The sequence below is a fragment of the Heloderma suspectum genome, chromosome 1 (genome assembly GCF_057233095.1).
Source record: "Heloderma suspectum isolate Gila_16-S chromosome 1, 16-S_ref, whole genome shotgun sequence".
Lineage (NCBI taxonomy): Eukaryota > Metazoa > Chordata > Lepidosauria > Squamata > Helodermatidae > Heloderma > Heloderma suspectum.
This window is the reverse complement of record NC_139458.1, coordinates 437,210,177-437,237,511: the sequence shown is the minus strand read 5'-3', so window position 1 is coordinate 437,237,511 and position 27,335 is coordinate 437,210,177. Positions and strand designations below refer to the sequence as shown.

The following is a 27,335-nucleotide window of genomic DNA, read 5'->3' as shown; positions in this document are numbered from 1 at the left end:
CTCAGTGTCGACAATGGGGAGACTAGAAAGGGTGTTGACGGCAGACAGATGGAAAGGGGGAGGCCAGGGTAACAAGTAGTGACCACAAACATGACACTCATGGCTTCGGTATAGGTCATTCTGTTTATTCATGTTATCTTAGCAATTATTATTATTTATGTTTCAGCCATATGCCCAAACTGAAAGGCATATTTCCCCCTCTCCTTTATCTGTTGTTTATGTAATTCTGCAGTCAAAGTTAGTCCGGTAATAATTACACTCCCACCCTCAATTGCTTTAGGCTGCAATCCTATATTCACTTACCTGGGAGTAAACCCTACTGAACACAGTGGGACTTACTTCTGAGTAGACATGCATACGATTGTGCTGTTAGAATCCATATAACACTCGTGCTCACAGCAACCCAATGAGGTAGACTGCCACTTTCCCCATTTTACAGCTTGATAACTGAGGTTGAGAGATAGTGACTTCTCCAATCAATTAGTCCATGCTAGAAACACAGACACGACAAATCCACTTAATTCTGAGTCCTCATCCAAACAGCTGCTCTTCAGAGAGGCTGCCGTGTGGCTCTGGATGCATGGCTGTAAGGGAGGGACTGTAACAGACACCTCTCCCTCTTGGAGACTCAGTCAACGTGATGCTGTGAAGATTCTGCCTTCTCCATCTTCTTGCTCTGCATCAGACCCGTGGCTGGATGGTGGAAGGTCCCAGGGCTGACTTTTAAAGAGCGGTGATGCTGGAATGAGTAAGAGAGATGAACCAATTAAAATGAGCAGTGAGAAACTAGAATAAAGCAGCCATTTACAAAGTTAAAAACCTGACGCTGAAACTTTTCTAACATCCCTACATCTATATTTTGAAATGGAAGTTTGTCTTGAGCTATGGAGGCATCCTGATACCCCTCTTGCCAGACCTGCTGAGGCCATCACGCCCCCTTCCTATATTTCTGCTTCTTCGCAGTATGTAAAGAAACCCTTCTTTCTTAATATCTGTGTCATGAAAGGAAGTGCCCTGCTGGATCAGACCATAGGCCGGTCTAGTTCAGCATCCTGTTTCCCACAGATGCCTCTGGGAAGCCCACAGGCAGTAAATGAACGCAATAGCCCTCTCCCTGGCTGCTTCCCAACATCTGATATTCAGAGTTTTACTCCCTCTGACCTGGAGGTTTCATACAGCCCTTTATTGGTACCCTCCTTAACCTTTCCTCTATATCCATAAGGACTAGAAACTTTTTTTTTAAACCAGGAAGAAAAGAAACATTCTGAGACTTCCACACCAGTGATCACCCTCTGTGTTTGCCAAGCAGCTATGTGGGTGTAAATAATTTATGGAGCCCTGACAATGTCTCTGAAGTCAGTCCTGTCCCTATGCCTTGATAGGTACCATATCCCAAACTGCTCCAAATACAAACCCAGAGCAGACTCTGCATTAGGGCTACTTCGCTCATCACATTTTGGACACCTTAGATATTTCAAGCGTACACCTAAGGGCCAACCAAGACATTACATCCATTGTTCACATGCCTGCCCTGTTCACATCTAAAAAGGGGATGGAGTCGAATTTTGATTTTAAAAAGGATGTGTGGGCGAGGGGATCCCCCCCCTACACACACACACACCTCTGCTCCCTGTGGTCCATGGCCCCAGGCACTTGTCTCTCAGCATGGCCCTGATCCCAGAGACGAGCTGGGAGAAAAGTGCTGGGGGGAGGGGGAGGAAGGGAGATGAGGCAAGGGTGGCTGCAGCTCCCCTCGCCTGCACACCACTTTTGGTGTAAAAATCAGACACAGCCCACTTTAGACAGGAATTGTTCAGGCACAGAAACAAACTCATGCGGCTGCCGTGACCATGGGTACTTTGCTTTAAAAATCTAAAATGTGAATGTAGCAAACAGATAAATCATACAGGCATGCTTGTCTGGAAGCCAGTTCTGTGCTGCGTGTGTTATCGGCGCATAACGTGTGAAGCAGCCCTTAGTTTAAAACTAGGGATGGGCGGTTCATCCCTTTGCCTGCAAAGCCACTGGGGATTCTATGTATGCACTCCCAAAACATTCAAGTGCTTTTACAAGTACTCACAAAGAATACTCACAAATATCTCGCCTGCCCACCAACAACTTCGCAAGTGAGACACCCTGGACTTGTTTGGACCTAAAAACAATCCATCAGTTTAAAAACCAAGGGGTTGTTGAGGACACATTGCCTGCAGCGTGCCTAGCTTTTCTGCTTTTACTCTATAGCCCATGATCAGCACCTTCGTAGGTTGTGCAGTCTGACGCGCAAACCTGGACTGCTGCGTTGTTCAGGGGCTAAACAACCCAGTGGATAACCCAACAACAAACCATGGGTTAGCTGCCCATGCATCCCAGGCAAGCCAGTCTAGTGTAGTGGTTAGAGTGTTGGACTGGGACTCGGGAGAATCGGATTCTAGTCCCCACTCGGCTATGAAGCTCACTAGGTGACTCTGGGCCACTCACTGACTCTCAACCTAGCCTACCTCACAGGGTTGTTGTGGGGATAAAATAGAGGAGGACTGTGTAAGCTGCCTTGGGTTCCTTGCAGGAGATAAAAAGGCAGGATATAAATGTAATAATGTAATAATAAAGCCTTCCCCGGATTCAAAACAGATCACAAGCACTTGTTCAGGAGGGGCATGCATCCTCATTCTCCCCCCTTTTCAAATGCTCGCCCCATCCTTATTTGAAATCAGCAATGGGCAGTTTCCTCACTTGGTGAGCTTCTGCTTGTTCGTGCAAAGGCCTTCTTCCCCTTCTCGCTCAGTGTTGGGATTGGTCCCCGGGCAGGTGCTGGTCGTATCCCAGCATTCCACTGGGCACTCTGGGCAAGGATCTTCGCTGTTGCTTTGGTCACAGGGTAGCCAGCTGGCTCGTACGTAGCCCAGTTTGGGCGAACTGGAACTGTTGGTTGTGAGCCAAGGTCAGCTGAGAGGGACATCTAGGAAGCAAGGCAGACAGACATGAATTTGGAGGAAGCAAGAAACATAATTTGTTCTGAAATAACATACAGCTGTAGTTGCAGCTTGCTGCATGATCACCCTTCCACAATTCCAGTGATAGTTAAAAATAAGACAGACTCCTGGAAAAGGCAGTGCTGAAACCGGCTGCACTTGCTGGCTATATGAGATGCCTTCTGCTAGGGAGGGTGAGTGGATGCCCAGCAAGGGAAATGCGGCTCTGTATTGGAAAGCTCTTGGAGGCAGTGAGTCTGGGAATATGCAGGGCTGTGATTGCACTGAAAGTTGAAGGAAATGGCCTCTACGGGTCTAGCATGCAATCCAGGAAGTCTCAGCTTTCTGGATTCTGACACTCATGTTTGCTGGAGGTGGAGGGAGGGAAACTTTGAACGTGTATGGTCAGTTTCTGCTAAAGGCTTAGAAACCAGAGTGCTTGTGTGGGGTTTCCAAAGGTCAGTGTGGAGCCCTAAGTCCAGGTGCTTCACCCATCTCCTCTTCTCTATGCCTCAGCCCACAAATAGGGTTGTTTGGTTCACACCTGGATATCATTCATGTACCTTTAAATCTCCAGCTGTGGCAGCAGACAAGGCTGCCTGTTCCCTCTCAGGCCCTGTCATCCGTCTTCTTTCCCCATCTGCTATGACTGATCAGGGCTCCAGGTTTGCGATATACCTGGGGAGAGGGGTGGACCAGAGGGCCAGGGAAGGAAGAAGCAGGAGAAGGCACAGCTCCCTTCTCCCTTGCCACACTGGGAGTATCAAAGGACGCTCCTTCTGTAGCTTTGAAACCGGCAGCCCAGCCCTGCAGCATACCAGGAATTGCAATCCCAGTTTCTGACCATGTTTGAAAAGGGAGGAGCTGGAAAGGGCAAGCCTCCCCTGCGCAAATGCTGGGGATCTGTTTGTGAGCTGGTAGAGGTAGTCTCCATCATCCATCAGACTTGAAATGGGTCTCGCTTTACACACGCACACACGCGCACAGCCCTGGTGCCCGTTTCTTCCTCCTGGCAAGCAAAGGGAAGGAGACAACCGCACAGCCCTTACCTTTGCTTGCAACACTGCTGTGATCTCAAATCTGCCTTTTGGATTCAACGGAGGTACATCCGTAAGGAAAAAAAATCCCACACATGGCGCTCACCAGATTAAAAACCCAATTCAGCAGCAAATCAGCTTAGATGCCAAAAGCCTGTCTGAATAAAAATGTCTTTGCCTGCCAAACAGAAGGAGAACGGAGATGGAGCTGGCCTGGCCATCCTCAGCTGGGAGTTCCAGAGCCTGGGAGCAGTCAACAAAAAGGCCCTGTCTCATGTTCCTGCCAAATCTGCCTCCAATTGTGGCGGGACAGAGAGAAGGGCCTCCCCTGAAGATCGTAAAGTTGTGAAGGGCTCTTTACTTATAACCAGCACTTTGAACTGTGCCTGGAAACTGATGAGTAGCCAGTAAAGCTGTTGTAACAAGGGAGTTGTGCGCTTCCTGTAAGGAGCCCCGGTCAATAGTCTGGCTGTAGCATTCAGAACCAACAGAAGTTTCCAAACCCTCTTCAAAGGCAACCCCATGTAGAGTGAGCAGTAGGAGTCCAAACGGGATGTAACTAAGACATATGCCACTATGGCAGATCTGACACCTCTAGAAACATGCAGTTGGTGGACCAGCTGTGCAACCGCAGTCGTGGCCACCGACACCAGGGCTGAGTTCAAGGGTACACACACACTGCAAACATGAATCCTAAAGGGGAGTGTAGCCACATCCAGCACAGGTTGAATCCTTATTCCCTTATCTGCCTTTCAACTGACCAAGAGCACCTCTGTCTTGTTTGGATTAAGCTTCAATTTGTTCAATAAAACTTTTTCTTAGAAATCCATTATTAAGTAATAAAGGCAGATAACGGCTCAACAGTCAGATGTTAAGACTGAGATGGCTAATACCAGCATTTCCCATTCACTTTGCATTCAGCTGATGAGACTGTGAGACACAGACAATGTGCGAAAGGCTTAATTTAAAGTTAATAAAAAGAACCAGTTGAATGACTGGCAGAGATCAACCTAAAGAGAAACAGGTGGGCATGCAAGAGCTTAACATGTCAGGAATACTAAGGCAGCATGATAGGGCAACAGGATGTGGCAGGCAGCATTGCGGTGTTGTTCTGCCCCCCCCCCCCCCACATGGGCTCAGCACACAAAAGACTGTGGAAAGCAAAGGCTCCAGCAGGCTGCTTTGACTACCTGATTCCCACATTCCTGTGCTCCTGGCAATGCGGCAGCAGGCTGCTGGAGGACAAGGAAGCAAAACATGTTAAGTCACAAAGCGCCTTGGTGTGGTCCTTCAAAAAGTGACAGAAATAACACACAGCTGCAGTCCCGTTTGAGCTCCACAGGCCTGCTTGCCTGAGGGCATGTCTGGATGTAGAACTGAGCACCTTCGATGCAGCTGTGAATGTGTTTTGAAACAACCACCACCAAATCACAGAATTGCTGTAACTGGCAGAGGAGCAGAAAACATACAGGCAGTGCAGCCCTAGGCATGTTTACGCAGAAGTGAGTCCCATGGTGTTTAGTGGGGGCTTACTTCTGTGTAAGCGTGCGTAGGGCTTCAGCCTTAAAGAACTAAGAAGCAAGGGCACGTAACAAGACCTTCTTTGTGACTTGTGCAGCTGGCTTGGGCTGATACCCACGCAAGAGAGGGCAGCAGTGCATGGGGGAGACGGAGGGGGCTAGGTGAGGAAGGAGGTGCCAGAAGCAAGGCCTAGCAGCAGGCTGTGCAGCGTGGCTTTGCTCCTGAAAGAGCCTTCCTGAGAGGTCTCAGAAGAGGAGATTCTGGGTGGTATCCAGGGCGGCACTGCTGTAGCACAGTAGTCCCCAATCTGGTGCCCTCCAGATATGCTGGGCTGCAACGTCTGCCAGGGACCCTGCTGGCGGGGAAAGGTTGGAGCTGCTCCTGAGGGTGGGGGACCTTCCGGAACAGTATGAGATACGACACAGAGGGATGCAGCAGGGGTGGAGGGGAGAGAAAATTGGGTTGCGCAAGTGAGAGCACTTCCCACAAAGGCAAAACCACCACTGGACGCAACTCTCTGCTACCGCCTGACAACCCTGTAGCTTGCCTACTACTCATCAGCCTGTCCCTGGCACTGCCCTCTCCGGGCTCTCATCACTTTTGCCTGTCCACTACACCTTGCCTGTTCTCTTGGCGAGGTCTGCCTCCCTTCCAGGGCCCACGCTGCACCTAGCACTCCACTGTTAGGCAATAAACGATCCGTCACGGATTGTTTCAGTCCCAGAAACCTAACCATCGCCAGTGGTCAGCCTAAAGGTCCCCTGAGCATCATCCAACCCTGAGAGAAAGAGGGCCAAAACGACATGTTAAGTGGGAGCCCAATTCCCAGGAAAGGACAAAACACCCCCTCTCCCAGCCTGGCCACTCTGATCAAACAGGCGCCCTCCCTGCCCTCACCTACCATGGCCACATACAATTAAAAAAGGAAACATCACAGCCCTCCTGTGTAACATACAGCTTGCTCGTGGAGACCCAGCTTTGCAGAAGGACCCTGTATGCTCCTGAGTGCATGCCTCTCCCTGCCCAGGTCTGTAAGAGCTGATCCCCAGGGATCCCCTCCTGAGCCTGGCTTCCTGAAAGTCTTGTGTCCAAGAAGAGCTTGCTTTGCCAACAGTGAGCACCATTGATCCTCACAGATTAAATGCCAGCTTTGTTCTGGTTTGTAGCTTTGAAGCAGCAGGCCAAATCATAGGCTGCTAGAATCAAACAGCAATGCACGGCAGTGGGGCAGGAATACAGGTGCTTTGGGAGGGCTTCCACCAGCAGAGATGACCCCTTCCCTTGCCGATGGCTGTGCCCCTCACAAAGTCTGCTGCTTAGCCTAGAAGGTCAACCAGTCACAATACTTGCCAAGGACTTTGCTTTCCGGAGTTTGTACGTTCCACTGCCTGGTTTCCTTTTTTTCTGGCTGAGTTCTGGGGTGAACCCTCCTCCTTTCTTTCTACTGCAGGTGGTCGGAGGAAGCGGGGAGACAGATATTGAACAAAGTTAAAAGGGTTTCTCAGGACCGAGAAGAGGGGGAGATCCTTTCTGCGGCAGAAGCCATGCCCAGGCCTGACACTTGTTCTGCAAGCATGTATTTCAGGGACCGGGGCCGCAATCCTAAGCACACTCACCTGGGAGTACGTCCCAGGCAAGTCTGCTTAGGCTCTGAAACCAAAGCTACTCGAACTTGGTGGGACATATTTCTGAGCAGACATGCAGATGCTGCTGCTGCACGAGTGCTGAAGCCCAGGGATTCAGGCGCTTCCGTGCTCAATGGTGTCTGTAGGTGAGTAAACAAGCCAGATTCCCAACCTGTGGTTTGAAGTTAGCTGGTTTTGAAACTGACCAGTTTGTGACAAACCACCATCTCTGCTTTGTACAGCACGACCAGTCCAGATGAGGGGATCGGGAAACTGAGCACTGGAGAAGTCCTTCTCCCAGCCATGCAGGAGGAGGGGAGGAGGATCATGTGAGCCGGAGGCTTCACGGGGCTCATTCCAGCTCACGAGCATAGCACTAGACCAGGGGTTCAAATCTCTTTCAGGCTGAGGGCTGAATTCAATTTCAGAGCAGCTCTTGGGGGGCGCATTCCAGTGATGGGTGGGGCCAAAGAGGGTGGGGCCCAAAATACCCCCGATACCAGCATATTTTAGCTGAAAGCTCATACTGCCAGTCACTAGGCCCTAGGAGAGGCGTTTCAACCTTTTAGAGTGGGGGAAAAACATGCAGAAGCTGGGAACCACTGGCAGTTGGAAGCAAAGGAGTGGGCCCAGGGGAGGGGACATGGCCATCTAGGGAACCGGGGGCGGGGCATACTGGGACCCACGCGGGCCAGATTTGGCTCTTGGGGCTGAGATTCAACACCCCTGCGCTAAACCATGCTTTAGCATTGCATACGACCTTGGTGACTGAGGCACAGCCTTGCTCCTTCTGGTCCAGAATGCCTATTCTGAGGGATAGTGCCTCTCTGGCGTCTGACTCGGAGGTCTTTCTCAGCATCTGCTGTACTGTTAACAAGGGCTGGGCCTGGAACCTTCTGCACACACAGCACGTTTTCTACCACAGACATCAAATGATATACTGGGTCCACCTGACTGCTCAGGTCTGGGAACGGGCAATAAAAAATAGACTATTTAACTGGCATCCTATCATGTTGAGAAAGTACTTCAGACATTTGGATATTGATGTAGCAAAATGACAGGCTGCCTGGGGAGGTGGGGGGTTCTCCTCCGCTGGGGGCATTTAAGCAGAAGCTGGATGGCCATTTGTCAGGGATGCTGCAGAGCCTGCACTGAGCTGGGGGTTGGACTAGATGATCTCTGAGGCACCTTCCAACTCTGTGATTCTAAGACTTTAAAAGTGGCTCTTCCACTTTCTGTATTGGCACCAGCAGCACTGAGATACTTCAAACTGGAGCAGCCTTCCCCACCTGGTGCCCTCCAGGTGTGGACTGCAACTCCCATAATTCCCAGCCACTGGCCATGCTGGCTGGGAATTATGGGAGTTGCCATCCAACCCATCTGGAGGGCACCAGGTGGGGAAGGCTGGTTTAGCAGTTCCTGGGGACACCCCTGGCCGCACTAGGCCTTGCTTCCCCTGCATCGTTGAGCCTTTGCCAAGCTGGGCACCATGGACGTGCGCAGACAGGCTCAGCATCGCCTGGGGATTCCTGTGGCTGCTCTGAGCCTCTCTGTGCATGCCAGCAGTAGACTGCAGGATCCATACCACAATCCACTCCAGAATGCTGGTGGATTCCAGGCTCAGCCAAAACCTTCTGGAGCAGAGCCAGGAGTTTCTCCTCATTTCCTATCTAACTGAAATCAGCATCTCACGAAGGCGTGCCATTAATCATGGAGAGACAGTGTCATGCAGGTGACTAAATTGCCGCCTCACTTCCCATTATGTAGTCATGGGGAAAACTGTGAACAACAGGTTTTGACGGTGCTGCTCTCAAGGATGAAAGAGGCAGTGTCGTCACCTGCCCATGGGGACAGGGCAGCTATACATCGAACATAATAATTATGTTGTTCAGTTTTGTTTGACTATAAAAAGGTGGAAATTAGGGTGTGCCTTACGCTTGTCTCGCTTGCTCAATGGGATCAAAGTTGTCTAAATAATTGAATCTGATGATGTCTGTCGGATGCTTATCTGAAGAACGCCACGGAGGGAGGTCTCTCTTCTCTTTGTTCGTCTTCTTTCCAAACAGAGATGTTGATTGGAGGACTGACAAGAGGGACTGTTTCATATCCGGGATCTCTTTTGTTATTGGTTGGACGTCGACCACCACAAAGTCCTCTTTTTGAGGGGTCTAAAGGGGGGAAAAACAAGCAAGCCAGCTAAATCCCATGCTATGGTAGAAAATCCCTTGTCATGTGGCTGTGCTGGGTCTTTTCCTCGCTGGCTGCCACAGGGCTTTTGGCACCCCAGGGCTGTAAAATTTTGGGGCACCAGGAGGTCTGCACAAGCTGGCACAAGGTACAGGAGCAGACAAACTGAGTGCAACCCTGAAAACAGGGAGAACAACAACTCCATACCACACTGGTGAGAAATTAAAGACTTCTTAATGTAAAGTCCATTCTACCTGAGAAGAAGTGCCATACTGGATTAGACCAAGGGTCCCTCTAGCCCAGTATCCTCTTTCCATCCAGGAAGCCAACAACCAGGACAAGAACACAAGAACCCTCCCCAGTTCTTTGTTCCCCAGGGCCTGAATTCAGATGTACCCCAACCCTGAACATGCATGCTCCTTTTAGCCATCATGACTAGTAGCCAACAACAGGCATACCCCCTATGAATTTGACTAAGCCCTTTTCAAGCCATGTAACAACTGAACTACAACGCTTCCTCTAAGGCCAATGTTGTTGTGTGTTTATATAAATTATTTGAAGGAACAGACCAGAAACAGGTGTGGATGAAGTTTTTCGGGGATGAGGTAACTTGAGAGCCAGCTCAAACCTTCAGAAAAACCATATGGTACCTGCATTCTGAAGGGGACGAATCCCAGTAGGACTGTACTGTTATGGATGTGACTTTGTTTGAGCTATCTGTCTGCAGTTCAGTGACCTGGGAGCATTTAGCTACCTGTTTACTACTTACTACAGATTAAATACTTCAAAACAGAGTGAACACCTAAGATTGTTTTGTGGGTTATGATCCAGGTTTTGTACTAACAAGAATTTGTACAGAAAAATCTTTTTTGAACTATGTTTTATTTTTATTACAAATATGCTTATAATATAACATTAAAGTATATTGTGAACATAAAAACATAAAAAAATTCTGTTGTTAAACAGAGCTCTGTTAAAGATATTTTGATCTTGATAGCTTAAGAAGAAATAGAACTTCGTAACCATTTTTTGTTCTTAGACTTCTAGTCTTAAAACCTTAAAAAGAGATCTCATTCTAAGTACTAAGTTCCCTGTTTAATAGTGAATAGGCTATTCAGCTGACAGGTATTCAGGCCTGGTGAGCTTCTAAGAAGAAGCTCCCACATTCTAAAAACAGCACATATTTATAATGTTTGTGTAGAAATTACCTCAAAACTAAAATGATCTACTGTCCTCTAAATTAGGGCTCACAGTCTTAATTATCTCATTGTTATTAAACATTCTTTAAAAATTAGAACATACGTACATAAAAGGCTTACACATACACTTTTCTGGCAAGACAAGATCAGTTTTGAATTATATCTTTGAGAAGATAACTCCTTACTCAAAATTTGCTAATTAAACTTAAGTACATACATTTTTCTAGACATCTGTATATAAAGCTTTTTGATGTGTATACTTTACACAATATCTTTTGCTCATAAACTGATAAGCAAAAACTATAAGTACACTCCTTACCTGGAATAATACAGTCTCATACTTGTTCATTACTAAAATAGATTTTTGGCCCAAGTTATAGGCCTTTAAATCAGTATTCTCTCTTTGGATACCTTGCAGGTCAACTGGACCATTATTTTTAAGCCTGTTACTCAGAATTCATTGTGAACCTGCTTGCATCTCTGTGTTGTCTTCTTTTTAATACAATTTAATACAATTGTTGTTGTTCAGTCGTTCAGTCGTGTCCGATTCTTCATGACCCCATGGACCATAGCACGCCAGGCCTTCCTGTCCTGCGCTCTCTCCCGGAGTGTGCTGAAGTTCACATTCATTGCATCAGTGATGCTATCTAGCCATCTCATCCTCTGCCGTCCCCTTCTCCTTTTGCTTTCAATCTTTCCCAGCATCAGGGTCTTTTCCAGTGACTTTTCTCTTCGCTTTAGGTGGCCAAAATATTTGAGCTTCAGCTTCAGTATCTGTCCTTCCAATGAGCAGTCAGGGTTGATTTCCTTTAGGATGGACTGATTTGACCTCCTTGCAGTCCAGGGGACTTGTAACGGTCTTCTCCAGCACCACAGTTCGAAAGCATAAATTCTTCAGCGCTCAGCCTTCCTTATAGTCCAGCTCTCACAACCATACGTTACTACTGGGAAAACCATAGCTTTGTTTAGACGGACCTTTGTCAGCAAGGTGATGTCTCTGCTTCTTACTATGCTGTCTAGGTTTGCCATAGCTTTCCTCCCAAGGAGCAAGCGTCTTTTAATTTCATGGCTACAGTCACCGTCTGCAGTGATCTTGGAGCCCAAGAAAATAAAATCTGTCACTGCTTCCATTTCTTCCCCTTCTACATGCCAGGAAGTGATGGGGCCAGATGCCATGATCTTCGTTTTCTTAATGTTGAGTTTCAAACCAGCTTTGGCACTCTCCACTTTCACCCTCAACAAGAGGCTCTTTACATCCTCTTCGCTTTCTGCCATTAGGGTGGTATCGTCTGCGTATCTGAGGTTGTTGATAATTCTCCTGGCAATCTTAATTCTGACCTGTGATTCATCCAACCCAGCGTTTCTCATGATGTACTCTGCATATAAGTTAAGTAAGCAGGGCGACAATATGCAGCCTTGTCGTACTCCTTTCCCAATTTGGAACCAATCCGTTGTTCCATGTCCGGTTCTTACTGTTGCTTCTTGACCCTTGTACAGGTTTCTCAGGAGACAGGTAAGGTGGTCTGGTGCCCCATCTCTTTAAAAATTTGCCAGAGTTTGTTGTGATCCACACAATCAAAGGCTTTAGCATAGTCAATAAAGCAGAAATAGACGTTTTTCTGGAATTCTCTTGCTTTCTCCATGATCCAGCAAATGTTGGCGATTTGATCTCTAGTTCCTCTGCCTCTTCGGAACCCAGCTTGTACTTCTGGTAGTTCTCGGTTCACATACTGCTGAAGCCTAGCTTGTAGGATTTTGAGCATCACCTTGCTGGCACGTGAAATGAGCGCAATTGTACGGTAGTTTGAACACTCTTTGGCATTGCCCTTCTTTGGAATTGGAATGTAAACTGACCTTTTCCAGTGTTGTGGCCACTGTTGAGTGTTCCAAATTTGTTGGCATATTGAGTGCAGCACTTCAACAGCACCATCTTTTAGGATTTTAAATAGCTTAGCTGGAATACTGTCATCTCCGCTAGCTTTGTTGTTAGTAATGCTTCCTAAGGCCCACTTGACTGCACTCTCTAGAATGTCCGGCTCAAGTTCAGTGACCGCATTATCATGGCTATCAGGGACATTAAGATTTTTCCTGTATAGTTCTTCTGTATATTCGTTCCACCTCTTCTTAATCTCATCTGCTTCTGTTAGGTCCCTGCTTTCTTTGTCCTTTATCATGCCAGTCTTTGCACAAAACGTTCCCTTGAGATCTCCGATTTTCTTGAAAAGATCTCTAGTCTTTCCCATTCTGTTATTTTCCTCGATTTCTTTGCATTGTTCATTTAAGAAGGCCTTCTTGTCTCTCCTTGCTATTCTCTGGAACTCTGCATTCAGTTGGATATATCTTCTCCTTTCTCCTTTGCTTTTCGCTTCCCTTCGTTCCTCAGCTACTTGTAGAGCCTCATCAGACAGCCACTTGGCTTTCTTGCATGTCTTTTTCTTTGGGATGGATTGAGTTGTTGCCTCCTGAACAATGTTACAGACCTCCGTCCATAGTTCCTCAGGCACTCTGTCTATCAGATCTAATCCCTTAAATCTATTCCTCACCTCTGCTGTATATTCATAAGGGATATGATTTCGGTCATACCTGAATGGTTTAGTGGTTTTCCCTATGTTCTTCAATTTAAGCTGAAATTTTGCAACAAGAAGCTCATGATCTGAGCTACAGTCAGCTCCAGGTCTTGTTTTTACTGACTGTATAGAGCTTTTGGCTGCAAAGGACATAATCAATCTGATTTCGATATTGACCATCTGGTGATGTCCATGTGTAGAGTCGCCTCTTGTGCTGTTGGAAAAAAGTGCTTGCTATGATCAGCGTTTTCTCTTGAGAGAACTCTATTAGCCTTTGTCCTGCTTCATTTTGTACACCAAGGCCATGCTTGCCTGTTATCCCAATTTCAGACATGTTGATTCTTTTTCAGCAGGGCTTGTCCTTCTATATGCTTAATAATTTTATCTTCAATAATACTTTCAATCAATTCACCCAGAACAGATATTAAACTAACTGGCCTGTAATTTCCAGGATCCCTAATGCTTATTCTGAAAGTTTGAGTTGGCTCTCAAGTCTACAAATCCAAATCTTCCCCATGTCAAAAAATCCCATGCATATGGAAAATATGGACATCCAATATGAGGCTAAACAAGAAGCTTTCATCTTATCTCCCAAAATGTTCATCCCTCAGGGATTACAGGGGTACCTTAGGCCTGGTGACCTGGAACTCTTCCACTGTCTGAATGTAGTGTTTCTTCCAGATCCTTTCCTCCAATGGAGTTGGTGAGAAGTTGATGTACCATCCAAAACGCAGGCATTTTGGCATCCAGAGCTGATCCAGCTCTGTCAAGTACTTCCAGTGCCAGTTTACCTGAGAATGCCAAAGGCACTGTTATTGTTTTGAGGGTCACAATCATAGCAAAAGCCAGGACAGCTGGGACACATAATCCAGATACAAAATCTGTTTCATAGCCTTCAGAAAACAATGCCATGTTAACTCCATCGGTAACTGCAATGCATTTTGAGGAAGTGTTTACTTGGATATATCTTCTCTAGTCTATCCTAGACTCAGCACTGGTTCACACATGCGGTGATGGAGCTAAATTTCAGACACACATATTCTTGGGGTTTTGCTTGCCCTCATTTGCATGGATATAATAGCGTGTAATGTACACAGAAGTAAGCAGTTATATGGCACTGCTGTGATTCCTGTGGGATCTTGTAACTGCAGCAGTATGGACAATTGCCTTTTGCTGGATCCCTGTGTCTTTTCTGGTTCTCATGCTACTTATGAATGTATGAAGTTGCCCTAAACAGAACCATTTGCCCATTTAAGCCAGCCTTCTCCAACCTGGTGCCTTCCAGGTTTTTGGACAACAACTCCCAGCATCCTTGACCATTGGCCATGCTAGCTGGGGCTGACGGGACTTGAATCCAAAACATCTGGAGGGCAGCAGGTTGGGAAAGGCTGATCTAGCCCAAGGACTGTCCACTCTCAGCAGCATTGGTGTTCCAAGGTCTTTTCCAGCCTTTCAGTCTAAGATCCCTTTTAACTGAAGTTGCTGGGAATTGAACCTGGGACCTTCGGCATACAAAGCCAGTGTTCTGCCACTGAGCCACAGCCTCTCCCAAAGTTAGGCCGCTTTGACCCCTCCTCACTACATACGAAGCTACCTGATACGGAGTCAAACCATTGTCCATCTAGCCCAGTATTGTTTCCTCTGACTGGCAGTGGATCTCAAAGATTGCAACCCCAACTCTACTATTTGAGATGCTTTTAACTGGAGTTCCCAGAGACTGGATCAAGGACTTTGGCATGTAAGATATATGCTTTGCTCACTGAAGCATCGACGCTGCATGCTGGAAATTCAGCAGTGCCACGACATCTGTACATTGTTCTTCAGCGTTATGTTCTAGCTTTTATAAAATCACATAGTTGGAAGAGGCCCAATGGATCACATAGTCCAACCCATGTAACAAACACATAAATGTCAGGACACCCTAAGGAATTATAGGGTTTGCCCAACCTTGGCTTGAAAACCTACACAGAAGGAAGGAGACTCCCTAGAACCTCCCTAAGCAGCTCATTCCAGTGATAAATACTCTTACAGCTGGGAATTGCTTCCTAAGGTCTGACCAGTTGAAGACATTTCTTTTTGCCTTATCTTCGATGGATGGCATGGCCACCTGCTGCCCTTTCTCAGCTCCTTTTAAATATCTGAAGCCTGTCACTGTATCCCCCTTACTTTTCCTCTCTCTAGGCTGAACACACCCAATACCTTCAGCTTTGTACCTCTGTGCTGCATAGTTTCCGGCAGAGTTTTACCTGGGCACATTGGGAGAGACTCCGAGGGTCCAGAAAAGAAAAGATGTACAGAGACAACACCCTGGGAAGCTTGGCGGTGAAATCCAGAGCTTCAACTGGAACTCGATCCTGCAGCTGCTTGAAACAGAACTTCAGCTGGGAGAGGGAGCAGCGCTCTAAGAAGTCCATCAGGACTTTTCGTCTCTGATTGTCCGTCCATTTGTCAAACTAGGGGGAAAACAGGAGAGCTGTGGGTTTTGTGGCACCTGGGGTCAGTCCTGTGGAAGTGCTTTTCCCCGCCATATAGTACTTTGCAAACAACCTTGGGTTGAATCCAACTTCCTTGTTGCACCTGCAGAATGGATACTGCTGGCAGAATGGGACTTCTGCATCCACTCCTCTGCCCTGCAGCCCCCCGCATGATCTCCAACTGTCCTCCGGAGGGCATGGGTGACGGGGCTGGGGGGGCGCGGGAGGAGAGGATGTGGAAGTCCTGTTCTGTCAGTGGTATTCATTCCACAGGCAGAATGAGGAAGTTGGATCCGACCCTATACGTATTGTATTTCCTGACTACTAAAGAAGTCCAACCAGTCTAGCGTTCAGCCTTCAACAGATTCTCCACCCAGGCAAATGTGTCTGGAAAGCTCACATGCATGGCATGAAGCTGATGTCTGTCCCCAGCATCTGGTACTCAGAAGTATACTGCAAGTGTACATAGAGATTCCATTTGGCTATTCAAAAGATATGTGATAACCTACCTCTAAAATAGATGAGCTACTTCTAAACATGCCCTTCTAAAGATAAACACTGACATTAGAACTAATTGTAAGCATGTTGTAATGTGTTTTCCCAATGTAGCCTGGTCACCTCACAATAAGTACTGAAGCCCATGGGATTTGCAGAACAATGAATTAGAAAAAAAAGATGATTACCCATTTCCCCAGCAAGTTTCTTCTTTCTTCAAATACCTTTACAGAAAACATTCAGAAATGAATTAAAAATAGGACCCAACAAGAAGTGACTCAACAAACCTTTAGAAATAACTCGGCAAATGACTCAACAAACTGTTAAAGGATACATGTGACCAAAGAGGCAATTCTAATTTAGAAAAATATCTGAATTCTGGCTGTACGGTTCAAATCAAGGCTATGGACAGTCCGATGACCAATTCATAGAGATATTTCTGGTGGGTGCAGAAGGGTCACAACAAACGGACCTTTTCCCCACAGTGTCATATTTCTTTTTTTTTTAATATATTTTTATTTATTTTATCTTTATAAATGAAATAAACAATACCTAAATTACCAACAACCTGATCAATACTACAATTTCCCAACAATACAATATTCTGATGAGGGCACCACAATAACAAAAAGGGAAGGAGAAAGAAAAAGAAAAAGAAAAAGGAAAAGGGAGGAGGAAAGGAAGTGAAGAAAAAAGATTAAGATTCTTTTCCCTTCCCTCCCCCTCTCCCTCTCCTTTAAAGAATTAAGTTTAAACTCCGATACCCCCCGGCCTCCGATGCCGTTCCATTTTAAAAACTATATATATAACCTTAATGATCTTACAGTTTAATAAACAACCTTACATTTCAATATCATATCACCAATCTTATATCAAAGAAACAGGTCTACAATTCATTCCCAGAAGCCAATAATAATAATAATAATAATAATAATAATAATAATAATAATAGTGTTATATAATAATAAAACTTAATATAAACCTTCAACAGTCAGTAATATATTTTATACTAGATACATAAGTACACAATATACCCTCAAACAATAAATTTAAATACAGCATACCACATCTATTTTGAAATTAAAAATATACAGAAAAGCAAGAAAAAATGAAAGATGAAAGAGAATAAATGACTATATGTATAATCATTTATCTTCTGACCTAGCCTGGATCATGTAGACTAAACACAAACAATTAACAAAGCTTGTTTAAAGATTCCGGTTCACGGGGTTGTAACAGAAATCTCACGCATTTTTACATTCAGCCATGCCTCCGCCATTTCATGATTTAAAAACTTCTTCATCTGTCCTTCAGACACAGTACAAAGTGTAGCAGGATATTTTAAGTAATATTGTAAGTTCATTTGTTTTGTCACATTTTTTGCTTTGGTAAATTGCCTTCTTTTATTTGCCACCTCTTTGATGTAGTCTGGAAATAACATCCCACAGTGTCATATTTCAAAGGGATCCCCACAAAATAAAAATTTAAGAGCAGCCCTGGTGGATCAGACCAAAGATCCATCTCGCCAACCTTCTTTTCTTGGCCAAACAGTTGCCCCCAGGAAACCCACAAGCTGGGCATAAAGGCAACAGCTCCACCCCATTCCACAGCCTCTGAACATGGAGGTTCCATGTAGTTATTACAGCTAATAGCCATGGATAGACTTTTCGACCATGAAATTGTCTAATCCCCATTTAAAGCCACCTAAGCCCTGGCATTCGTTGAATCTTGCGGCACAAAGTTCTATCAATTCATTATGTGTTGTGAGAGAAGTACCTTGCATAGTCAGTGCTAAACCTACTGCCAATTAGTTTCATTTGGGTGACTCTGAGGGCTTCATCACATGGAGCTTTATCCTGTGATTGAGATGGCTCCTTCACGGAAGTTTGCGGGCTTCGCGGGCTCTTTACATGATGCCGTGACCCTCCCACACTAAATGCCCTTTGTTCAGTTTTTAAATAGATCACAGATAATGAGCTATCAAATTACCCCGTTGTGTTCTGCTTCAGTTTCCTCTGTGAAAAGAGTAAAAGCGGCAAGAAGAGCGAGATCAATGAAAGATAATGGAAGACGCAGATATGGGGAGAAGGCGGGGGGCGGGAGGAAGTGCATGTAAAGGGAGTCAGTGGTGATCCTGCATTTAAAACGGAAGCAGAAAGCCCCATTTTAAATGCAGGATCTTAGGCTGGTATAGAAATGCCCTCTGTTCTAGGATTACAGAAGAAGAAAATAAAAATCTCTCTTCACAAGATCGCAAGAATGAAGAGTGCAGAAGAGCAAAAAGAAAACATTATTGATTACAAGCTATGGGACACTCCTGATGAAGGAGGATTACTAGGAAAAATGCATTGGGAATTTTGTTTGTTGAAGGGAAAGGACATTACAATAGATGTAACTTTGGACTGCATTTTTCTTTCCTTGCATGACACCTTGTTCTTCCCGAGAGATCTATATAGAGCAGATGCCCCTTTTCCCCATTTCTGGTGGGGCATTGTCAGCTGCAGCTGACCTTACTCAATGTGGACAATGGTTAGCAAGGGGAAGGGAGTGAAAAACGAAATCTAAATTATTTGGTTAGTTTCATTTTAGTTGGCTTCCCCCTGCACCCTGGCCATGTGTACTCCCTGATGCCAGCCCACTGTCTGTTTCCTGGGAGCATTTTTTTTTTTGTCACAAGGAAATGATAAATGTCCCAAAGATCAAATTTTGGTTCAGCCAGCATAAGAGGGAGAGAGCCGGACAGTTATTTGCATTGCTCAAAGCAAGCCTTGTGGGCTTTGATCACAGAAACATACCATGTTTGCTTTCCAAGCTCTCATGTATCCACCTAGGCCAACCCTTGCCCTAACACACCCCCTTAGGAAACAAAGCACGTGTTTGTTAATCCCTTACGAAATCATCAGACGGCGACAGAACCATCCCAAAACTTATTTTCATCCAAAGAGGCTTGAGTATTCAAGTCTCACCAGGTCAGAGTGGGGTGAGGGTTTGCCCAGTAAGGGCCTCACTGAAATGTACATGTGTGGGTGCATCCCACCACGCTCTGCCTCTCCATAGACATCTTTGGTAAAAGACGTGTATGGCATAGCATCATTGAATGCAGCATTCAGTGGAAGTGGCAGCCCATGAAATAGGGTGGGAGAAACACTGGATGTGATGAGATCACCTCATGGGTTTCTTTTATTAAACGTTCCAGGGGGACATATTGCTGGGGGGGGGGGGGGATGTCGATCAGCAGCGGCCATGTCTTCAGCCCAGAGATGAACAGTCTCCATTCAGAAGCTCTTATTGCTCAATTTATTGGATTTTGTACTCCCCTTTTCCCTGAGTAGTGGGAGATTTCTGGAGAAGCCACTACCGGGTCAGTTTCCTTCTGAGGAAAATACTGGAGACTTACAGCCTTTTTACAATATGTATCTGCGGTCATGCTGAGGATGGGGAAAAGACAAGGAAGCACCTAGGCAGACAATGCTGGTTTTTAAAGCAATATCAGTTCCCCACAAAGCAGAGAGCATGTTCTCGAAGCCCCACAGCCAGCTGCAAAAACTAAGACTTCTGTCTCCTTCCTTGGCTACATTTGAACTCTTGAATGGTTTCTCTCCACCTGCTACACAAACAGGTGGAGTGTCTCACAGTTCGTAGCCACTAGCCTTCAATGATCATTAAGGGTGCAATCCTATGCATGTTTAGACAGACAAAAGTCTTCCAACTCCCAGCATGCCCCAGCCAGCCAGAGTTCGTAGATTTTTGTCTGTCTAAACATGCATAGGATTGTGGCCTAAAGAATCTTCTAGCCAGCAGTGCTCATCCAGGAAATAGCTAACAATGAAGCAAAAGACTAGAGAAATGACCCCCCCCCCCACCTGGCAGACATACATGTATGCCTGCTGTGATTGGGTCAGGAGGCAGAGAGCTGATCCCCTTCCCCCAACCCCATCTAGGTACTGCTCAGTGCAGCTGTATGCCACTCCATTTGTATTGGCTGTCAGTGGTGGTGAGAAATGGAGCAACTTCCTAACTTTTGTAAGGGCCTTTGTTTTCCTTCCCTGACATTTCTCCTTTGAAAATTTTCCTCAGAATGCTCTTTCCATTCAGCTTGCTCAGGTTACAGTGTTTTAGGCTTTTTAGATTAGAAAAAACAGTAGGGGGGAACATGATAGAAATCTATAAACATATGCATGATGTAGAGAAAATGGATAGAGAGATGTTTTTCTCCCTCCCTCATAATACTAGAAGCCAGGGTCATACCGTGAAACTGAGTGGTGGTGCGATTCAGGACAGATAAAAGGATTTCTTCATTTTTGGGGAGCACAAGTGGGTGGGTGTGGTTGCACTCAGGTCCTGCTTGTGAGCTTCCCTTGGAACAGAATGCTGGACCTAGATAGGCCTTTTGTCTAATCCAGCACAGCTCTTCTTATGTTTTTAATGGCTATCCTATGTGCTGGAGAAGACTGTTACGAGTCCCCTGGACTGCAAGGAAGTCAAATCAGTCAATCCTAAAGGAAATCAACCCTGAGTGCTCATTGGAAGGACAGATAATGAAGCTGAAGCTCCAATATTTTGGCCACCTAATGCGAAGAGAAAACTCCCTGGAAAAGACCCTGATGCTGGGAAAGACTGAAGGCCAAAGGAGAAGGGGACGGCAGAGGATGAGATGGCTAGATAGCATCACCGATGCAATGAATATGAACTTGAGCACGCTCCGGGAGAGAGCGCAGGACAGGAAGGCCTGGCGTGCTATGGTCCATGGGGTCACGAAGAGTCGGACACGACTGAACGACTGAACAACATGAGCTGAAGCTGGAAAGCAAAACAGATTTTCACAGATTTAGGTTAGAAACCAGTAGAAGGTTTCTGATTTAGGGGTGTAACTTTCTGTCCCAGACCATTTGCAGAATAGGGCCCAGGGTGAAAGATGAAGTAGGATAACAACCAGAATTGGGAAGAACTGGATGAGGAGTTTGGGACTAGAGGCACAGTCAAGTTCCATCCCAACCAGAAATCATGCCAATATTCTAACTGGGGCAAAATGGCTGTCCAAAGCGAACTGGGGCTTCCCAGAATCTGTCTTATCACATATATACTGTCTTCACAATGCACCATGACATCATTACCGGGTGAGATGCTGGAGGCCTCCACACTTGTTGAGTTAATGGAGTGGGATGAGGATATGACCCATATACTCGCCTTATCATTCATGAGCTGATGATTCAGGGGTGTCCACATGCTCATCTTCGTTTGCATCTTGGAGCCCTCCAGGTTTTTGGGAGGCCCAAATGCCATTATGTTTCTGCAGGAGATGCCACAGTTAATTAGATTCAAGAGTCAATAATAATATTTGAGGCATTGCTACAAATGCTAAAATGATAAATGAAGAAAAAAGTTTTACTGCCCAACGCCTGCATCTTCTGCCTATCCCACTGACATTTAAAAACACAGGCAGTATTTTACAGTTGTCTTCATATTCCTCCACTTAAGTAACATTTATAAAAGAGAAGCAGATAAAGCAGTACTATGAATACGAGCTGTGATCAAATCTCTCCGATAGTGTAACTGAACAGCACCGCTGCTCTTTCATCACATATATCTGATCAGTAATTTTCATGGTATAAGGGTCAAACTGGAAGTGATGTTTGTCACACGGTTTGGCCTGGAATAGCTGATTTTCTTTTAACAAATAGCCAACATGGGGGGGGGGCTGGATTGGGACCATTGCATGGGGTGTTTTTAAGGCTGTGCACCCGCCACAGTCCTAGTCAGAATTAGGTCCCCACCCCTGCTATGGGGAGCTTTTTGTTAAAAGGTGACAGCTGAAAAATTTAACTAGTTGAAGTTAAAAGTTAGCCCTTTCTTTGATTTTTGAACTTTCTAACTAGTTAATCCCCATGACTGCTAAGAATATTGTTACAAGAACTATTAAAAATCATGAGGTATGGTATTGAGAGGATTTTCTTGGGTCTTGCAACTTTTGCTTAGTATAGAAATATTACAAGGGAAGCTTTCAGGGTGCAGGGGTAGTGCTTATAGTACGGTAAAGCTTAAGAAGTAAGTAGGGGGCCAAAGAAGCATAGATTGTATTAGAAGCTGTTTAGATGCAATGTGTATTAATAAGAGATGTTGTATTTTATATGTATTAAGATGACTGTTCACGGGTTATGGAAGGACAAAGAAGATGTTGCAGCTTAGAATTCCCCCTTGTCTGGAAGCAAAAAGAGCTAGTGACCACATAAAAGAAGAAGGCCCATTTTGGAGTAAACAACATACATCAGAGATAGGAGGCAACTCTTTGGGAAAATTGACTTTCTGGGAAGAGGGTGGCCTAAAATGTGATGTGGACCAATAGATTTTAGAATTTTAGAATATGTATTAGGAAGGAGGCCACCAACTACAAAGGGGTATTTAAGTCTGAGCCCAACTGAAGGGCTTCAACAGGGTCCTGTATTGTGAGAAGTTTCCCATTGCCGGTGAGAAAGGATCCCCTTTGCTGGTAAAGTACAGATGTGAGTGGTAGTCATACACCTGCAGGATTTGTGAGTATGTTTTCTCTTTGCTTCACTGAGTGAAGGGTTTGTGTGTTTGTTAAACTTTATCTAACTTTAGATAAAGCTAAATGCATTCAGCTTATGTCGTTGTTTTAGTCCTTATTTGTAGAATCTAAGTGAGGATGAACATTCTGGCTCGAGTTCTCAAAGGAACCTCACCTGCAACATTTGGGCCAAACTGGGGCTATTTAAAAAAGGTATGCCCTGCTATCTAATACCAAGGACCCTGAAATTTTAGCCTCCAGTTTTTCCCTTACAGTATGACTGAGTTGGGCCTGCTGGAGTCATCACATCTAAATGGATGTGATGACTGAACTCAGTCTGCAAATGTCATCCACACTACAGATTATGATTGTGTCACAGGCTGAGGTCAGAGGAACTGCAACAGGGTTGGCACGGTGTATATTTTGCTGAAAATTTCGGCTTAAATTGAAGAACGTAGGGAAAACCACTAAACCATTCATGTATGACCTAAATCATATTCCTTATGAATATACAGTGGAGGTGAGGAATAGATTTAAGGGATTAGACCTGATAGACAGAGTGCCTGAGGAACTATGGATGGAGGTCCATAACATTGTTCAGGAGGCAGCAACTCAATCCATCCCAAAGAAAAAGACATGCAAGAAAGCAAAGTGGCTGTCTGATGAGACTTTACAAGTAGCTGAGGAAAGAAGGGAAGCAAAAAGCAAGGGAGAAAGGGGAAGATATATCCAAATGAATGCAGAGTTCCAGAGAACAGCAAGGAGAGACAAGAAGGCCTTCTTAAATGAACAATGCAAAGACATTGAGGAAAACAACAGAATGGGAAAGACTGGAGATCTTTTCAAGAAAATTGGAGATCTCAAGGGAACGTTTTGTGCAAAGACGGGCATGATAAAGGACAAAGAAGGCAGGGACCTAACAAGCAGATGAGATTAAGAAGAGGTGGAAAGAATACACAGAAGAACTATACAGGAAAGATCTGAATGTCCCTGGTAGCCATGATAGTGCGGTCACAGAACTTGAGCCGGACATCCTCGAGAGTGAAGTCAAGTGGGCCTTAGGAAGCATTACTAACAACAAAGCTAGCAGAGACGACAGTATTCCAGCTGAGCTTTTTAAGATCCTAAAAGATGATGCTGTTAAAGTGTTGCACTCGATATGCCAACAAATTTGGAACACTCAACAGTGGCCACAAGACTGGAAAAGGTCAGTTTACATTCCAATTCCAAAGAAGGGCAATGCCAAAGAGTGTTCAAATTACTGCACAATTGCGCTCATTTCACATGCCAGCAAGGTGATGCTCAAAATCCTACAAGCTAGGCTTCAGCAGTATGTGAACCGAGAACTACCGGAAGTACAAACTGGGTTTCGAAGAGGCAGAGGAACTAGAGATCAAATCGCCAACATTTGCTGGATCATGGAGAAAGCAAGAGAATTCCAGAAAAACATCTATTTCTGCTTCATTGACTACGCTAAAGCCTTTGATTGTGTGGATCACAACAAACTCTGGCAAATTCTTAAAGTGATGGGAGTACCAGACCACCTTACCTGTCTCCTGAGAAACCTGTATGAGGGTCAAGAAGCAACAGTAAGAACCAGACATGGAACAACCGATTGGTTCCAAATTGGGAAAGGAGTACAACAAGGCTGTATATTGTCGCCCTGCTTATTTAATTTATATGCAGAGTACATCATGAGAAACGCCGGGTTGGATGAATCACAGGTCGGAATTAAGATTGCTGGGAGAATTATCAACAACCTCAGATAGGCAGACGATACCACCCTAATGGCAGAAAGCGAAGAGGATGTAAAGAGCCTCTTGTTGAGGGTGAAAGTGGAGAGTGCAAAATCTGGTTTGAAACTCAACATTAAAAAAAACTAAGATCATGGCATCTGGCCCCATCACTTCCTGGCATGTAGAAGGGGAAGAAATGGAAGCAGTGACAGATTTTACTTTCTTGGGCTCCAAGATCACCGCAGACGGTGACTGTAGCCATGAAATTAAAAGACGCTTGCTCCTTGGGAGGAAAGCTATGGCAAACCTAGACAGCATAGTAAGAAGCAGAGACATCACCTTGCCGACAAAGGTTCGTATAATCAAAGCTATGGTTTTCCCAGTAGTAATGTATGGCTGTGAGAGCTGGACTATAAGGAAGGCTGAGCGCCGAAGAATTGATGCTTTCGAACTGTGGTGCTGGAGAAGACTCTTACGAGTCCCCTGGACTGCAAGGAGGTCAAATCAGTCCATCCTAAAGGAAATCAACCCTGAGTGCTCATTGGAAGGACAGATCCTGAAGCTGAAGCTCAAATATTTTGGCCACCTAATGCGAAGAGAAAACTCCCTGGAAAAGACCCTGATGCTGGGAAAGATTGAAGGCAAAAGGAGAAGGGGACGGCAGAGGATGATCACCGATGCAGTGAATATGGCCTTGAGCACACTCCGGGAGAGAGCGCAGGACAGGAAGGCCTGGCATGCTATGGTCCATGGGGTCACGAAGAGTCTGACACGACTTAACAACTGAACAACAACAACAACAACAACATTTTGCTGAAAAATCTTTTCGCCACTTGCTTGACCCCCTCCACTCATGAGCGGGCTATATTACTTGTAGATATGATGGTGGAATTATAAGGTGGCCACATCACTTGACTATGGCAAAAGGTTTTGATTTAAAGTCTGCCTGGCCCCACTCCCAATAAATCCTGTGGAAAAGCAATATTTCACTGGGAGGCTAGGCCAGCTGTTAGTTCAGAGATGTAATTTGATAATGTTTAAGAAAGATTAATGTATTGTAATGCTCATATCATATTAACTAAGGGCATTAGACTGATTTCCTGGATTGTACTAATCTGGGTTTAACCCTGCAAAAATGTTAAACTGGGGCCTCCAACAAGCGCAGACCTGTTTTATTAATGATTTGTGTCAATATTACTAGGAATAAATTCAACAAAGCATTGTTTGGCAAAAGTTTTAACACACACACACATTTAACCTAGTAACCATAATCCACATGTTGACAATGACTGGATAGTGCTGAATTCTTCTTCTGCTGGGGGGAAAAAAATTCTACATTACATCTGAACTGACCAGATTCTAAATGTTGATTGTTGTCATGCCTAACTCAGACCCGGGTGAGGATGACTCTTCAGATGAAGACCCCGACATTGCAAAGCCTGAAAAACCTGACATTAGAGATATGTTGGACTGCAGCTCCCATAGGCACTGGCTGGGAATGACGGCAATTGTAGTCCAGCACATCTGGGAGGCATGAGGTTGGGAAAGGACTACTCTGGCTCTAATTGACTCAATTGACACCACTGACCCTCAAATGAATGTCAACACTCAGTATATGCCAACATAAATGAAATGAACACACATCCACACACTTTGATATATTTAAGAATATAAGAAGAGTCGTGCTAGATCAGACCAAAAGTCCATCTAGTCCAGTATCCTGTTCCCACAGTGGCCAACCAGCTGCCTCAATGGGAAATCCACAAGCAGGGCATGAGGGCAATAGAACCCTCCCACCCATGTTCACCAGCAACTGCTCTATATTCATATACTGCTTCTGATACTGGAGGTAGCATATAGCCACTAGGACTAGGAGCCATTGATACCCTTATCCTCCGTGAATTTGTCTAATCCCCTTTTAAATCCATCCTAGTTGGTGGCCATTACTACATCTTGTGGTAGTGAATTCCATAGTTTAACTATGCGCTGTGTGATAAAGTCCTCCCTTCTATTTGCCCCGAATCTCCCACCAATCAGCTTCATGGGATGCTCCCGTTGGGTTTTAGTATTATGAGAGAGGGGGAAGAACCATGCAAGATCAGACTAAGGGTGAATTTAGCCCAGCCTTCTGTTCACACAGTAGTCAACCAACTGCTTGTGGGAAATCCACAAGTAGGACATGAGTGCAATAGTGTGCTCCCGCTCATGTTCCCCAGCAACGGGTGTACGTAGGCTTACTGCCTCCGATACTGAAGGTAGCATAGAGCCATCAGGACTAGTAGCCACACATAGCCTTCTCCACCATGAAGTTGCCTAATCCTCCGATGGCCATCACCACATCTTGTGAAGGCGAATCCCATAGTTTAACTATGCACTGCTCAGCCAGCCTTTGCACAGCCTGGCGCCCTCCAGATGTTCTGTACTACAACTCACAGCGTGTGTGATCAGTGACCATACTGGCTGGGGCTGATAGGAGCTGTAGTCCAACGCATCTGGTGGTCACCATGTTAGGTGATCTAGATCAGCCTTGCCCAACCTGGACTTTATATGGGTGATCTAGATCAGCCTTGCCCAACCTGGTGCGCTGCAGATGTGTCGGACTACAGTTCCCCGCATCCCCCAGCCAGCGGGCGGATGCTGGGAACTGTAGTCCGTCACATCTGGCGGTCCCCAGGCTGGGCAAGGCCGATCTCTCTCTCGCTCTCTCCTGCTTTCTAAGACCTCGAAGCTTTGGGCCGCCACGCGCTCTCACCTCCTGCGCTTTGGTCCTCCGCCCCGGCACCACGGACGACGGCCCGGCTGCCCCGCGCCTTCCCCGCGGAGACCCGGCAGCGGCCTAGCCTCCTCCGGCCCTCCTCCGGCGCCACCTGCGAGTTGATTCCGCTCGCCATGGAAACCGTTGCCTAGCTGCGGCGGCCAATGGGGAGCAGAGCGGCCGGCGACTTTTTTGTTTCCCACCTAGCAACCCGGCGAGGGCGGCGGCGGCGGCGGCGGCGATT

The 27,335-nt window shown here is 45.8% G+C and overlaps 1 protein-coding gene across 1 annotated transcript; it reads right to left on the bottom strand.

Annotated features, from left to right (window-relative positions):
• Positions 1-106: 106 nt before the first annotated feature.
• Positions 107-27,316, bottom strand: FBXO16 (F-box protein 16). Its single transcript, XM_084833140.1, has 9 exons — positions 27,089-27,316; positions 21,262-21,364; positions 16,263-16,298; positions 15,352-15,558; positions 13,732-13,896; positions 9,088-9,320; positions 6,878-6,971; positions 2,731-2,956; positions 107-739 (listed from the first exon to the last, which is right to left on the bottom strand). Exons 2-9 carry the CDS (start codon positions 21,355-21,357, stop codon positions 633-635), a joined length of 1,164 nt encoding a protein of 387 aa, XP_084689266.1. The 5' UTR covers positions 21,358-21,364; positions 27,089-27,316; the 3' UTR covers positions 107-632.
• Between the last annotated feature and the right edge of the window lie 19 nt (positions 27,317-27,335).